Source organism: Hypanus sabinus, chromosome 4, assembly GCF_030144855.1.
Source record: "Hypanus sabinus isolate sHypSab1 chromosome 4, sHypSab1.hap1, whole genome shotgun sequence".
Lineage (NCBI taxonomy): Eukaryota > Metazoa > Chordata > Chondrichthyes > Myliobatiformes > Dasyatidae > Hypanus > Hypanus sabinus.
Window position 1 is genome coordinate 7,387,562 of NC_082709.1, and position 15,431 is coordinate 7,402,992.

The 15,431-nt window shown below is 38.4% G+C and overlaps 1 protein-coding gene across 1 annotated transcript; it reads right to left on the minus strand.

The window, feature by feature from the left end:
• Positions 1 to 3,696: 3,696 nt before the first annotated feature.
• On the minus strand, positions 3,697 to 7,723 carry en1a (engrailed homeobox 1a). Its single transcript, XM_059966045.1, has 3 exons — positions 7,005 to 7,723; positions 4,047 to 4,405; positions 3,697 to 3,935 (listed from the first exon to the last, which is right to left on the minus strand). The coding sequence occupies exons 1-2, from the start codon at positions 7,507 to 7,509 to the stop codon at positions 4,086 to 4,088; spliced, it is 825 nt and encodes a 274-aa protein (XP_059822028.1). The 5' UTR covers positions 7,510 to 7,723; the 3' UTR covers positions 3,697 to 3,935; positions 4,047 to 4,085.
• Between the last annotated feature and the right edge of the window lie 7,708 nt (positions 7,724 to 15,431).

Genomic DNA, 15,431 nt, shown 5'->3' on the forward strand with positions numbered 1-15,431 from the left:
AACTTTATTTTCTCCTTGAACACCCTTCATAGAAGTGGACGTATTTGTATTATTTAGACTAAGCATGCGGCTGAAGACTGGTTAGTACCTAACAGAATGTTATTTGACAACTTCAGTTTCGGTGTAATATTCACTAAGACATTCCACAGGAGACGCCATTCACTTTGTACGGATGATGTAGCTAGAGCCAGTGAAAATACAATTATTTATTTCAGTACGATATTAAATAAATCTTACATATTTTGCACCGTGGTTCTCCACATGAACCTACAAATTATTCCATCGTTAGCTAAGAGTCACTGTTCAGACTTTACTATACTAACCAGGTTTATTGTGATTTCTTCAACGTGTTATGAGACCAGTATCCACTTTCCACTTTATATTCCAGCCTATTTTGCTTAAGGTTTATTTTTACCAATCTGGCACGGAACATGATTTTATTTTATTTTTTTGGCTTTATGACAAGAATATTGAAAACGCACAGTATGCATGGTTTTAATTCTCAAGATTCTCTTAAAAGTAATCATTGGAAAATATTAAAAGTGAATTAAGACCTTGTGTCTTTTAACATAAATAAAGAATTGAATCAACTCTTGTACGTTTAATCTTTTTGGAGCTCACGGCATAGTGCACGTGAGTTTCTTTGACAAATTCATTGTCGTAAACTCCCTTACCTGACCTTCTTTCTCCCTTTGTTTCTGGTTGTCTTAATAATGAAACAAATAGACTGCGAACTAATCAAAATGTAGACAGGAATCCATACATTTCTCTTCTAATAGAACATTGTCCATTTCATAATATCTGAAGCTCTCACGAAAGGGAACACATGTTAACACATTTAATTTTCTTCCTTGGAAAACGTCGACCGTTCCCGTTAAAATTCATGAAACTATTTAAAAGCCATTAAATTTTAGGTTGTCTATTTTTTTTTATGTACACTACATAGATTTAAAGCTCCAATTTGCGGGAAAAAAAACTTCATTCGTGTATAAACCTTTGGTTACAAAGAGAAAACGACGAAAACAAGATAATTTGCAGCATCTGTTCTAAGTGTTAAACTTTGTACTAAATTGTTAATCAGCATAATGTTTTGTTTATCTGCAATAACTCAACAGCTGAAAGTTAGTTTGCATTATTAAGTGGGATTGAGAAAATATGCTACACCGCTCGTGGCACAAAATTGGATTTCAACCAAAGCTAGAGGGCGCTGATTCGAATTGCCTCGTGTGTGCATCTACAGATATGAATTCCAGCAAAAGGTCTCTTTTTTATTCCGGCCAATGTTCCCATAACATATGACTTGAATTCTCGGATAACGGAACTGCTTTTAAATAGGAACTAAAATATTTATTGGCTAAATCTGTCAATTCCTTGAAAGATGTTTTTTAAGGATTGCGTTGAAGCAGCAGATTGCATGTTCAGCAATGCGTCACCCACTCGTTGGGAATGCTTCAAAGCAGCAATTCCTGCAAATCAGAAAATATGCACGAAATATGACGAAGGTCTTTGTTTTACTATCCTTCAGAAAACAGGCTATGTATCCAGCCAAAAACATGATGCTAGCCTGTTACTGTATGTTCTCCGCGAACTAAAATAAATCAAATGCAATTTAATACAATATATTACGCCCCCCCCCTTTACTTTTCACTGTTGGTCGCAAATATCGAAGGCAGCAATTATTACCCTCAACAAGACAAGAAAGTTATCTTTCAGGACACCGCACCTCTATTCCACAGGTGTCGGGCTATTTTGCAAATTGTAATTTCCGTGAGTTGCGAGTCAACAAGATACCGTGCTCCTTTGCCGTGAGTACACTGTTAATTCGCCCTTCCTCTTTGAACATTTACGTTCTGAGGAGATTGTGACTTGTCTGAAATTATTGGGGATAATTTAAATAGATCTGGGTAGAACTTTTTTTTGTATTTGCACAATAGATTAAGAAAATGCGAGTCTATGAAAGAATCTTTACAGTTGTCTGTATTCGCTTTAGAAATCTAATAGTAATAAGGAGGCAATTGTATAAACAATTTTTCTAATGAACTGAATTGTATTCATCTTTCTATTTTAGTTGTTTATACCAGAGTTTAAATAACAAAGACGAGGTTTTTTTTTCTCTGACGGATCAGGTATAACTGCTTATTTTACTGTGGTTATTACAATTTTCAATCTACGTGTTTGTATATTAAATGGTAATGCATTTTTGCATATTTATTTCAGATTTTCCTGTTCATAAAGTATTTTCTGACACAGATTGTGTGAAATAATGCAAAAATCGCTGGTTTCGTTAGTCAATCGATAATGTGGAAATTTGTAGAAACCCATACTATTATTTGTCATAGTGATTACTGAATCATAATGTAGCATCACCCAGGCAAGTAACATTTCGAAATAGTGTACGATTTATTTTCAATATTCGATCTCCTTTTTCTGTCTTTCAGCATTCTGCAGTTGTTAACCAGCAACGCTATTGCTTTTGTGTTGCTGGAAGTGAATCAGATTTCATCAATTTCTGTCTAGTAAGCAAGCGATTATGGTTCTTTTAGCATTTCCCCTGATCGTTGTACAGTATTTTTAAAAATCGGTCAATTTTGGCTACACATAATTAAGAGGGGACCTTCCTGTCTATTTCCTATGTTGACCACGTCACCACGTAGTAAATAGTTTGCTATTTTGCTCATCTATGGACCGGTGATGTGGAATCTATGAGATGATAGAGTTAGGGAGCTAACATCAGATTCAATGCAAGCGACACATCACTCTTTGCTGACCTGAAGTTTGGATCGAATATTTTATATCGTTGTTTAATGAAGAGGCAGCTCACAATGATTGAAAAATAACAACCTGTATTAATCCAAAAAGTCAACATCACACGAATCATATAGACGATCTAATTATATTATTCCTTATTGCTCTTTCTTTTTGGACGCTCCATGGGGGTTATTTGTCCTGCTTATACCGATTAGAAAAGAGGGGTACGAATGTTTTTTTACACGTAATTTTCTGTCGGAAGTAAATATTTAGGCAACACCCAGATTTCCAGCATCTGCAGTTTTTCTCGTTTGGAAATATTTAGGTGTAGTTTTGTGCAAATCAAACACGATCATGCAACAGCTAAACGTTCTTCATTAATTGTGAACTAATTTGTTTCAGGAATTGAAATGTAATTATTGTCAGTCTTAAATACAGAAAAAAAAAGTCTGTTAGCTCCTTGGTGTGGTTTTAAATGTGTGCCCTATATGCAAAGGCGGTGCAATCTGAGCTCTAGCGGTAACATACAGTGCCTAAGATGCACGCCTTTTCGAAAATGTGCAAAATCAGAGGGAAATCACATCACTCTGCCCATTGCATACATCAGATTTCCCTCCATTAAGTGTATCTAAGGGTGCTTCAAAAAAAGAGACTTTTTTTTTAGGAAGCGAGTTGACAATTAGCAATTAAAGGTGATACAATGTGCCTATAACATTCGCACTTCTGGAGAAATAGATATTTATGATGTTAGATCCACTGCATTTTACAGGGTAGAATTCCCTCCTATTTAAAACGTCACATGAGCCAAGAATTATAATTGATGTATTTAATTATTATTACTATCATTAATTATCTTTTCCTTTCCTTGACGCTCCTTTGCGGGCCCTCTAATTCAAATACAGAGCTGAGAGAGAAAGAAAAGAGTACGATACCAAACTATTAGTCAGAATGTGCATGGAGCACAGTCTACACTTTATTTGAAGCTACATCATTTCTCAACATAGTAAAATCTTTGGCATGTAGCGGCGATTCATTACGTAGTCTGTTTATGTTTCTGAACAAGTTCAGAAAAGACCGGGTTCACATAAAATCTCTAGACCTGACATTGACTAAAACGATCAGCGACAACATTGAGAACGGAAATGATAAAATCTCGGTCAAGCAGGGATCTCTCGGCATCTCCTTACCTGAAATTAAATATATACAACGTCATAATGTGTTTGGTTATATATAATTTTAAAATGCTTGTATTATAATTCAGTCCATATAGATACACGCAGATCCAATTTAAATAGCACCTGTCACAGTCCTTTATTTCAACAGAATGAAACGGAATATCAGTCACTGTCCTCTTTCTCGTCTTGAATTGTTGTGGTGGAATGATTATAAAGTCCCTGGGCCATTAGATGCAGAGCCAAGCCGTTCTTCAGGCCGCTGGCTTTCTTGATCTTCGCCCTCTTGTTCTGGAACCAGATTTTGATCTGAGATTCGTTCAGATTGAGTTCTTGTGCTAACGTTTGCCGCCTCTGCTCGGTGATGTAGCGATTGGTTTGGAATTCTGCTTTGAGTCTCTGCAGCTGCTCGGCTGTGAACGCTGTCCGTGGCCGCTTGTCTTCTTTCTCACTCTTCTTCTTCTTCAGTTTTCGAGTTCGGGGACCTGTGGAAACAGTAAATAAAAACACACACATGGTCACGCTTTCAAACTCTTCCTTTCAAATCTATTCCCACAAACCTTTCAGAGACCTATACCGCTAAATATACAAATCAATGAGTACGGCCGCCCTTTAAATAGGCGGCCATATTTATGGTCTTAAAATTAACAAAATGGCGCAAAGTACATATCCCACCACAAAACAATGCTGCCACGGGAAATCCGTATTTGATTTAATGTTTAATCGTGTACGGAATCTTGTGTAGCGACGTTTGATCCTTTGTCCTGCAGGAATTGCAGGGTGCGTTTATTTTTTGTTTAAGGCATTCGATATATACAAGTTTATTAACATTATAAAGGTTTGCACTTTTAGTCTTATTGGCTAACCAAAGGTTACTAGATGTACATCTGCGTGCAAAGAAGAAGATAGCACTGCAGTGTTTCTTTAGGAGATAGCGAAAAGGCATGAATGACTTTTCAGTAAAGGTAAAATAACTGAAAATTCAAATCATTGCCCATGGACGGAACTCCCCACCCCCAATTCATTTTCATCCTTGAGCAGAAATTAGGCATTTTCTTTTAAGTCGGTTCTTTTCAAATACGGTGGAGGTGTACTGTCTGCCAGTGGACAATAGTGAGCAGATAGCTCTGTTCCTGAACAAGAGTAAGTTGCGCCGCCTTTTAAAGAACAATAAGTATAATTTGTGGTTTACAATAGGCTTGGATAAGAACGGGAGAGAGTTCAACTTCTAGGCTGCAGCTACTGTTCTTTACAATTCACATTCTAGGTGTGTTGCCCACAGTTTGTTACCCTCTTAAAATCGGCTATTTTTAAATAAAATGAGAAGATCCTGTAAATTTTCACTATTACCTGTATACTGAAGTTTACCAAAATTCAAAAAAAAAGAACCAAAGTCACGTGTAACAAAATACAGTACTTTTGTATGAATTTTACAGAAAATATTACAGCGCCTTCAGAGACGGGGAAATCTGTTCTTTCAGCTGGAATGGTTGCCTTCATACGATCCAGATATACCAAATTAGATAACATCATATCACAACATCTCCTACAACCATTGATGTAAGATTATACTAACCAGCAATGTGTGAGCAGAGGATATTGTGGGGGAAAAAAAACAGCACATAAACACACTAGAAGCAGCCTTGTGTTTTCTTGGTGTGATTACAGTTAAACCCCCCTGTCAATATTAAAGACGACTGTAAAATCACGTTTTATATTTCCCACAATTACCGCATTCATTGAACAACGAGCTTAAACAGCGCTGGTAAATGTTAATAAAATCATATTACTCCTTGACTGAAAAGCTAAAAAGTGACGTTTTGCTAAATGTTTAGCCTGACAGCTCAATCAATCAATCAACTAGTCAATCAAGCTGGCTTTTCTTGGTTTGTGGAGCTCGGCGCCATGATTAGCTGAAACTCACACTTCATGGAGGCAGAAGTTTGCAGGATCGCTTTCAGTGACAGGGCATTTCTCTTCGTCTTCTGCAAATCGCCAGCGTAACCGTCCCGCCAGGCCGCCGCACACAGCGGCCAATGCATAAATCAGCCGGTTAAACCTTTACTAAACGTATACACCAGAAACCTTCCTTAATCGATGCTTTCCGTTTCCCGACTTTCTGAGGAAGGGTCTGTCCAAATTACGCTATTTATACCCTGATGTGATTCCTTGCTGCTTTTGATTTTACTCTGACCATAAGAAATCCCTCAATCTGCCATTTTCAGTAAAATCATTATTTTTTTTTCCTTGTACAGTGAGAACCTCGAGCGGGCAAATGTGAGTATATATTCATGAACAAGAATTAATAAGCGTTCAAGAAGAGTTTAAATCATTAAAATTCGAATTTGCCTTTTCTTTACTGGGTCCCAACACCATCAAAATAATAATTAAACGACTGTCTCGGCTATTAAATACATCAGGAACTGACAGAATAAAAATATATCTAGAGCGGGTCGTTGATCATAATTAAAATGATTACCAAATTATAGTTTTTTAGCCAGAGTAGGCTCTGAACTGAATTAATTCTATCTGCATCGGCGAGCAAGCTTTCCGAGCAATTATGCGTTGAAGCAGTAAGCGCCGTGGTTTAAGAAAAAATATCCAAATTCTCTAAATTTCGATTATTTTAATTTTATCGTCGTTAACGGGCTGAATCTGCAGCGAATGCTGTACGATATAGTTTCATTTCCCCGGCCTGCAAAGACTAACCGACGCCAAGGCCCAAAACTTCAAGTCCTGCTTCGTGTCACTGTTTCCACCGTTGTGTTTGCCAATTGTTTAGGTCACATAACTTCAACACTATTGATCTGAAATACCCAAAAGTTTAACTTCTGGTACAATCTTCTCTGTTTTAGGATTGTGACAAGCCATTCTTTTATTGCGCCGCTTGGTTCAGACACACAAAAAAAGCGTGGGATAAATACTCTATAAGGTTAAAAACTACGCCCACTGCTTTCAGAATTCATAGATTCTTTTTAAAAAAAAACAGCCATTTGCCTGCAGTAAATTTACAAAGAAAAAGTTGTTTTTTGTTGACCGATTGTACTTTTTCTTGCTTGCATTACAGGCATTATAATTTCTTACCAGAAGACGGTCTATCTGAATATCTCGTACAATAAACCCAGGCAGGCCACATTAGAGTCGCAGATGTTGGCGTTTTGACTCCCTCCGTGTTGGATAAAGGTTCTGCATTAGCCCCCATAAGCATAAGCGCTGAGCCAGTGTTTTCTGCATACTTTGTCGAATTAGTTCCATCGCCTTCGTTTTGCTTTGGTTGGGACTGCTTGGTCGGCTGCGAGGAGCTGTCACTACAGTCTGAATCCGCACTTAGACTCGATGTGTTTGACGGCCTCGTAAGGGGATTGACGTTTTCTCTGCCGGACGTCTGCGCCCGATCTCGCTCCTTCTTACACCCAAAGTCCGGCCTCAAGATATTGTCAATAAAAAAGTTAGTGTTTCTGTGCGGCTGCTGCGCCGCTGGATGGGGCTGTATTTGAGGCGACTGGAAGGGCGGAGAGAGCGAAACGCGATCCGCCTCGCTCGATTCCCTACTCTCCACATGAATGTTTTGATCCTTTTGCTCTTCCATATTGCGAGCTGTCAATTGCGCCGGCTTGATCCTTGCCCCACTTGATCGGCGACGTATCCAAGACGTTGAAAGCCAAACACCTTCTTCGATGTCTTTTGGCAGTCTTCTCCCCCCCTCGTTTTTGAAGGACAGCTGCACTATGTACTTGGCATGGTGGGTGTTTCAGTGCTTTCACCTCCACTTTTCATCCTTACTGTGCCATGCAAAGCTGGCACTGCACTGATCTTTGTTTGGAGTCCGTGGCGATTCTCTGACAGGGCGAGCTTTTGCAAACTCCTAAATCGCAGCCTCTCTCAGACACTTTTTCCAGCAACCGGAAGCACGTGAATGGCAGGCACGTGCGCTCCGCCAATCAGCGGGCTCAGCGTCAGGCCCCCGGGGGTGGACTCCCTGTGCCAGCGGCGGGGCTGGCCAATCGCAAACGTCGCTTCCCAAATAAATAAAAAACCCAGATGAGACGTAATAAGGGGGTTCTCCGTTGGGTCTTGCAGATCCACTTCCCAGAGTCTTTGCAATAAGCAAACGTGAAAAAAACAAAGGTCATACGAAAACTAACACTTCAATTTTAGCTAAACTTCTGAGAGACGTCCAAAGATTAATTATTGCATTTTGAAGCAAAGTTTCTTACAAAACTGCTATAAAAAGTCTTGTTGCTTTCCTAGGTTTCCATAATTGAAACTTGGGCAATATATTAACTTGCGTTACAGAACTGAAGCAGCATTCTTTTTAATTTAAAAAAAAACAGTGAGTACAATATTTGCTGTGAGCTTCATCGCGGAAGAACTACCAGACTTAATTCATTAATTCAATGTAAATCAAGATTCAAAACGTACTTCCGTTAACGATGTGACGCCAGTCGTATTTTTAAACGGTGCTATATAGATTTATATCTCTATATGTTTATCAATGTAATTACGTCGCTCAAGGTAAAACTAATTGGAAAATGACTTTCACAGATGTTGTAACTTTCCACCTCATCGTTATAAACCCGACCCTCCGGTTTCCGTGCTGCTGAAGTACTAATGTATCGGTAGCTCTAGTCAAATAAGATTGTTAAGTTTTCGATCATGCTTACCTGTAAAGTTAAAATAGAGAGACCCTCTTGTAAAGACTGTCATGGGACTGTGAGATATAATGCCTCTTCCACTTGTTAGAAGATGTATCTTGACTCCTTTTTGGATGCTGAAGTTAAAATTACAAGCTCACTCAAGATAGCCAAGCAACTAAACAAGGTAGACATTATCCCCAGGAAATGGGACACCATTTTATCTTTCCAGAGCAATTTAGTATGTCTAACTTGCAGCTAGGGTGCATTTCTGCATATTTCTTTTATCACAGAAGAATATATCATGACAGAATTCCTTGTTTCTTCAGTGAAATGTACATTTATTTTTCTTTTTATATAGAGGTTTATGTTCACTTAAACCTGCAGAGAATTTAAAGCTAATAATAATATTAGCAAGACTTTTAAAACAATGATTCTTCATTAATATTATATACGTGTTTGTTAGGGATCGACGAAATACCTGTACCTAAGCAATGATTCGATACTTTCTCCCCGTCCTACAACAACAATCTCGGCGTCAGTATAACGCCGGGCATTTTAAAATGCGTGCAAGTGCGTTAGGAAATAGTGATCCAAATTAAACAAACACGATCTTGCCAGCAATTATCTACCATTAACAGCGTGCAAGTTTTATGGTATTAAGGCTGGTAACAGTCTCGAAATGACAGCAGGGTAACCTAATTGTAAAGGGCACTGGTTACAAAAGTCAGGGGGAAAAGATGTTTCCTTAGCTCACTGAGTTTTTTGAATGAAATAGAAATATGCAGTTTCAGATCGCAGTAATCATTTTTTACAAAACAATAAGCTAGGTCGTTTGAATATTCAGAATCGAACAATTGTGGAACAATGATAGATGAAGCAAACCATGCCGCAGGTATTCCTTCGTTTGAATAAATCTGCGTGTGTTACAGGACCCCAGAAGTTTAAAGAAAAGACATTCTAAACACCAGCCACTATAAACAAAAAAGGGCCAAATATTGAATACCGCCACTTCAAAGTTTCTTTTTTTTAAGAAGTTGAGAGTACAAAGCAGCCGCTGAAATTGTGCACTATTCTTTTAAAAAGTAGGAAATAATGAAAGCGTTGTTTCGAAGTAGGCGAACAATAAGCAGCAATTAAATACGGTGCCTTTTTCACACAAAAACAAGCTTCCTTAGGAATCAAAGGTTTATTTATATTTAAGTTAGCAAAATTGAAATCTTTATCCCAAAAGCGAGCCTGGGTACTTAATTAAATTCTAATTACGACACTATCAATATCCCATTTAGCCACGTAGCTATTGTTGGATTCAGTCCTTTTCATGCCGTAAATGGAGTATCGGTGGCTTATCTCGACTGCAAGAGACGCCTTGAGAAGCACTGCAAAAGATAATTTATAGGTTTTAATTACTCTTCATTCCGCCTGATCAGCTTGGCGTTCATCACATGTGACTGAATAAAATCTGGTCAAAAGCACTGTCAGTATTCCCTGGCAAGACGCTTAATCAAAGTAAGCAGGGCGATATTACACGCTGAGAGATCCTAAACGTAATTTAGAAGCTGCTGATAAAGCTGGTTGAATAATGCCCCAGCCTTTTGAGACACCATTTACAGAAATGACTTTATTGACGGTTTAACGTCGGTAATTCATTTTACCTTTCACGTATTGGAACTTTGATTTGTTACAGTAATGGGGTGATAAATGCACTGGTGGCGTATAGCTTTTATTATTGAATATAATGCACACACCCATTGCAAATCCTATATATACATCCTAGAGCTAAGGAAAGTACAACAGCCGCCGAGGAAATTTATACACAGAGGTCCCTAAGAAGGAAAACGTTTTAGCTGTGTATCATAACATAAAGACTCGGAGATTTGTCAGGTGATTTACTCCTAAATATGAAAAATACAAAATGTAAATTATAGGTTCCAAGTGAGCGTGTTCCGCTGTCTGCGTGACAGAGTAGAACATACTTTGTAATAAAAACTATAGGTTATGCAAGGCACGTAAAGTAAATCACTATTAAAACCAGTAATTCTAAAATAGTGCAAATATTTTCATCAATTTGCCTTCTTGCCAGTGATTTCTTCTTATTAACCAGTCCGTTATGACACTGAAATATATATAACTTCTCTTTCCAACCTATCTAAAGGTCGTGATCAAATCACTTTCGGCTACTCCTTGAAGGACGTAAATGAGTTGTTGCCATACAATGGATTTCGTCGCTCCTACAGCGAATCGGTGACTCGGGCTTTTGTTTGAACTGAATGCGAATGGATTTCTTCCACAAATGCACCATTCTAATTAGCTCTAAGGTCAAGCTGAACACATTCTATGTCCTAACGCTAGACATCGGAAATGTGTGGGGCAGCAAGTCATTACCTGCCGGTCCTTTCATTGTACTAATTCAACTCGGATCCAAATGATTTGGTACCAATTTGTAAAGGAACCTTTAGACCCCATTAGTTTAAGAAAGTGTAATAACGTGTTCATGCAATCTAATTACATAGCACGTTTGAGAAAATAGAATTACGTTGTCTGAACAGTCTTGATGCGATTATATGCACCGTTACAATTACTTGGTTGTTGCAAAATATTTGCGCATATTAAATATATCAGGATTACAGTAATCGTCGCCATTTTTGCTTTCGGGCTTGCAAAGAAATACCTTTGCAAATTGCATTAATTTCTGTATAAGAGTTTGCAAATACTTAAAAATCATCCTCTTGTGTTGATTTTGATGGAATGGTTTGAATTTCAGCTTACAACGGGAGCTCAAGCTTTTACTTAGTCTGTAAACAAGCACGCTGACGGTAAATGTGTTTTGGAAGTACGAAGCCGAAGCCGGACAGCTCTGATCGGTATGGAAATACGAGAGTCACGTGCCGCGGTTTGTGACTTTGTTGCTCGTCCTGCCTGGCTTCAGTTCTGAATAAAATGTGTAGCTAACGAATCATTTAACGCTCAGCTTCATCTCCAAGCACACAGCAGACGAGCCCCGAGTTTCGCGAAACATGTACTTTGAGAATTCAAAATATAAACTTACGCACGCATTACGTTTTCAGTGAATGGCATATGCGACGATTCAGGCGATACTTTTTAACGCTTATTAAGTAAACTGTGGCTTCAGACCAGCATTTATCTTACATGTGTCTCTCGAGTTTGAATATCCGCCGCTTCATGGTACTGATGCACAAACCTCAAAAGAAACGAAGCGTGCAGTGAAGTACACAAAATAAATGAATTATTTCATCAAAAAGTGCCAAAATAACACGAAGTGAGTGTATTGGCGTAACCCGCACAGTCCGTGGGTCGATGTCCAAATTGCCACGATCGCTTTGTTTTGACGAAATGTTTGCTGACCTTCTTAAATAAAATCCATAAATATACCAAGCAACACAGCAAAACGCTGGAGAAACGCAACAGGTCAGGCAGCACCTATAGAAAAAATACAGTCGACGTTTCGGGCCGAGACCCTTCATCAGGACCGAAAAAAAAGATGAGGAGTCCATAAATATACCAATTGCTTGGAAATATTTCTCTTATGATATTGCTCATTCATCGAATTACTGTTCTTGAACTGAACTCTAATGAGTTAAAGATTTGAATTTTGGTTTGCTAGTTTTAAGTGCATCCACTAATCGTTCCTGCGAGACACACTTCAAAAGGTTTTACCCTTGTTTCGTTATCGCAGCGGTAACCAAATTAGCACCAGGCAAACCGAACGGTAAATGAACTATAGTGTGATTTTTTTAAATATACAGTCCATAGTATTTAAAGCTGCTGCGGCGATTTTTCACGCATATTATTAGACTTCCTTTCAATACTTATCGCAAAAGTTTTGCAAACTGATACTAATGTGATACTTTTTAGAAACAAAAAGTCCATTGATATTGAATGAAACAGTCTGCGTCGGAGCTGACTTTTTCATGATGTAATTCTGCTGCGGCCCAGTGGTAGCTCAAGGAAATAATCATCCCGGTTATGGATGCATGAGAAAAGAAACCGTAAATAGCTGCAGGCCACCATTCTCACTTTCTCTTGATTTCACAAACAATGCACAAGATTCAGGTATTGAAATCATGGTTGGGATCACGCTTCTGAGGTAAGTGGTAATCAAGCGAAATAACCAACTCGGGGTTTACGAGGGACATAACAACAAAAAATCAGACGATAGATCCAATTTGCCATGTACGATAATTTACAATCGGAAAGCATTTCCTCCAGCCCTTTCAAACTTTGATGTTTAATTACAGGTTTTTTTTTATCAAAACATCTTCCCCGTGTAGTTAGAGAGGCACGCGGAATTCCAAAGGTAGGCTTAAAAATTCTTTACCTCACCTGAGGCGAATTGTGACAGTGCACTTCATTCAGTATAACGCGGCAGATTTATTTGACCGGAATGGAAATATTGCGGGAAACCTCGGAACCGTTTCTGAATTTCCAAAGTTTTTTTTGGCTGAGAAGGGCGGTGACAATGATGCATTGTATGTGCATTGTATGATTCGTTGCATGTTGATTTTGTATATTTTTCATTTCGGTCGAGGAAATCAGCCACTTAAGTCTGGAATTTATTAATAATAATAAAGGAAAATATATGCGTTGCCCTATCTTCTCAAAATAATTCGTGCGAACTAGGATACCTTAAAAAGTGCTTGCTCTTGATTAGGTGAAACAAGTCTTTTCATCTACCGGTGCGGCTCGAAGACCGGAAGCGCCACCTAGCGCAATTCATCTGCGTTAAACCAATTTAAAATCATTATTTGAAAGAATATACAGTACGAAGGGCACATAAAATGTTAGGTTTTTCTGGCAGTGTAGAGCACAATCTATTTGAACACTTACACAATTGCATTGGATAGATGATTGCAATCTTGTGGTTTCAAATTTGCGCTTAGTATGTATTCCACTTCAACTACTGACGTGTTTCGGACAGAATCTGGTTACATATTTATGCTTTAACTTACAACATACGCCATCCAAACCATTCGAACAAAAACGTATTGATTTGGTTACAAATTAAATCAAATCATCTTTTAATGCCGTTGCAATTGCTTATTACTCACTATTGCTTCTTTGGAAAGTCAATCACAAACTCGAGAAATTCTGCAGATGCTGGAAATCCAAAGCAACACACTTAATACGCTGGGAGAGCTCAGCAGGTCAGTCCTGAAGAGAGATCTCGGCCCGAAACGTCGACCGTTTACTCCTTTTCGTGGAGGCTGCCTGCCCTGCTGAGTTCCTCCAGCATTTTGTGCGTGTTGCTGAGGTAGAAGTCAATGTTGTTTTGTGATAAAGGACTGTAAAAAAAAACCTTATATCGCTGATGTGAATATCGTGAGCTATCGCTATAGAAAAGGAAGGCAATAAACAAATCCCACTGGATCGATTGTGCTACAGTTACTCGCTGAGAGGTTTGCGAAAAGTTTTGAGCTTTTCTAAACTTTCGAACGTCGATGATTAAAAGCCGCTAAACTGAACCACAGTTTGGAAAAGTAAGGCTCATTTCATCAACAAATAAATTAACATCAATTTTATAGCAGGTTATAAACAGATGACTTTTTGTGTAATTACAATTCATGGTCAATTGTTTTAATTTGAAATAAATTAATAGTCCTTCCGCGTACACAGTTCATTGCAAAAGACACACAAAATATATACGCGATTTTCAATACTCCTATTGAAGCAATGTGGCGAATTCGTTAAACTACCATGTGTCATAATCAGTAAAAATATACTTTGCTGTTTAAAATATTCTAGTGAATTAAATTAATGACACGTCTAGCACCAGAGTATAATGTTTATTAGCCATTGGCAGAGTAGCGACCACAATCAATTGCGATCAGATATAGTTAAACTCCATTCTTCTGGGGGAATGTATATACATTTTACAGTCTATGTAAATGGTGCTATCAAATCATTGAATAAATATGCTTAATCTTTGGTAATATGCATCAATCAGCAACTACTGTATATCGGATGAGCAAGTTATTAGTGTAGTACCGGCCGTAAACCCCAAGGGGGCGCACAATATGCTCTCTCCAAGTATTTCGAGATGAGATTCCTGCTGACCGCGGTTACAAACTCATCCCTTTTGTCAATTCGCAATTTTCAATTCGTACTAATTGCAGGTACATAAATTCAGCATGTGACAATACTCACTTCTTATTGCAATCTACTGCTTCAAATGTGATAGCTCAGTGAAAATCTGATTGCTCGGTATCATTCCAATTTCTACAAAGTTTCAGTATTGTAAGGTCCATTTGTGGTATCTCGCTATCTGCATGCACATCTATTTGATGTTATTTTTGTTTTGCAGATTCATTATTTAAACCTAGTAATTAAAGGACGGATTTTGTGAGTGAATGCTCTGGAGGTCTGGACAATATTTGAACAGGTCTCTCGAAGATGGGCCCTTCAAAATAAGCTCCATTTGTAGATTTTCCAATCTGTTCCTCATACCCCCCCCCCGCCCAACCCCATTCCTCCCCCCCACCCCCACGCGCAGCTTTTCCACCACCAATAGCTAACTTATTATTGCCACATGGCCTAAAAGCTTCGTAGTTCACAGAAACGTTATACTTTGCTAGTTTTGAGGAACGTGTCTGGTTTCCCTATGCAGTATAACAACTCCCAGAACAAAATTGTATAAGTTTATCTTCTACATAATTAAGAGCCACAGCAGGGCTCTCCTCCAATATTTTGAAATATTAGGATGACATGGCGACTTTGTAAAGTGCTACATTTGTAGAGCGAATTCCAAAGCGTCTGGGTCGCGAGCGTGCAGGAAGCGTGTAAAAGCAGAAAAGGGTTTCCTCCGTATGATACTGATAAATTAGGGCATTCTTTTCTGGCTGAAAAGGTATGCCACGGG

Excerpts from the sequence above, each read along its gene's own strand:
- en1a (XM_059966045.1), bottom strand. The coding sequence starts at position 7,509 with ATGGAAGAGCAAAAGGATCAAAACATTCATGTGGAGAGTAGGGAATCG. Across the intron at positions 4,406-7,004 it reads TTCAGATAGACCGTCTTCTG|GTCCCCGAACTCGAAAACTG; the intron begins GTAAGAAATTAT and ends CTGTTTCCACAG.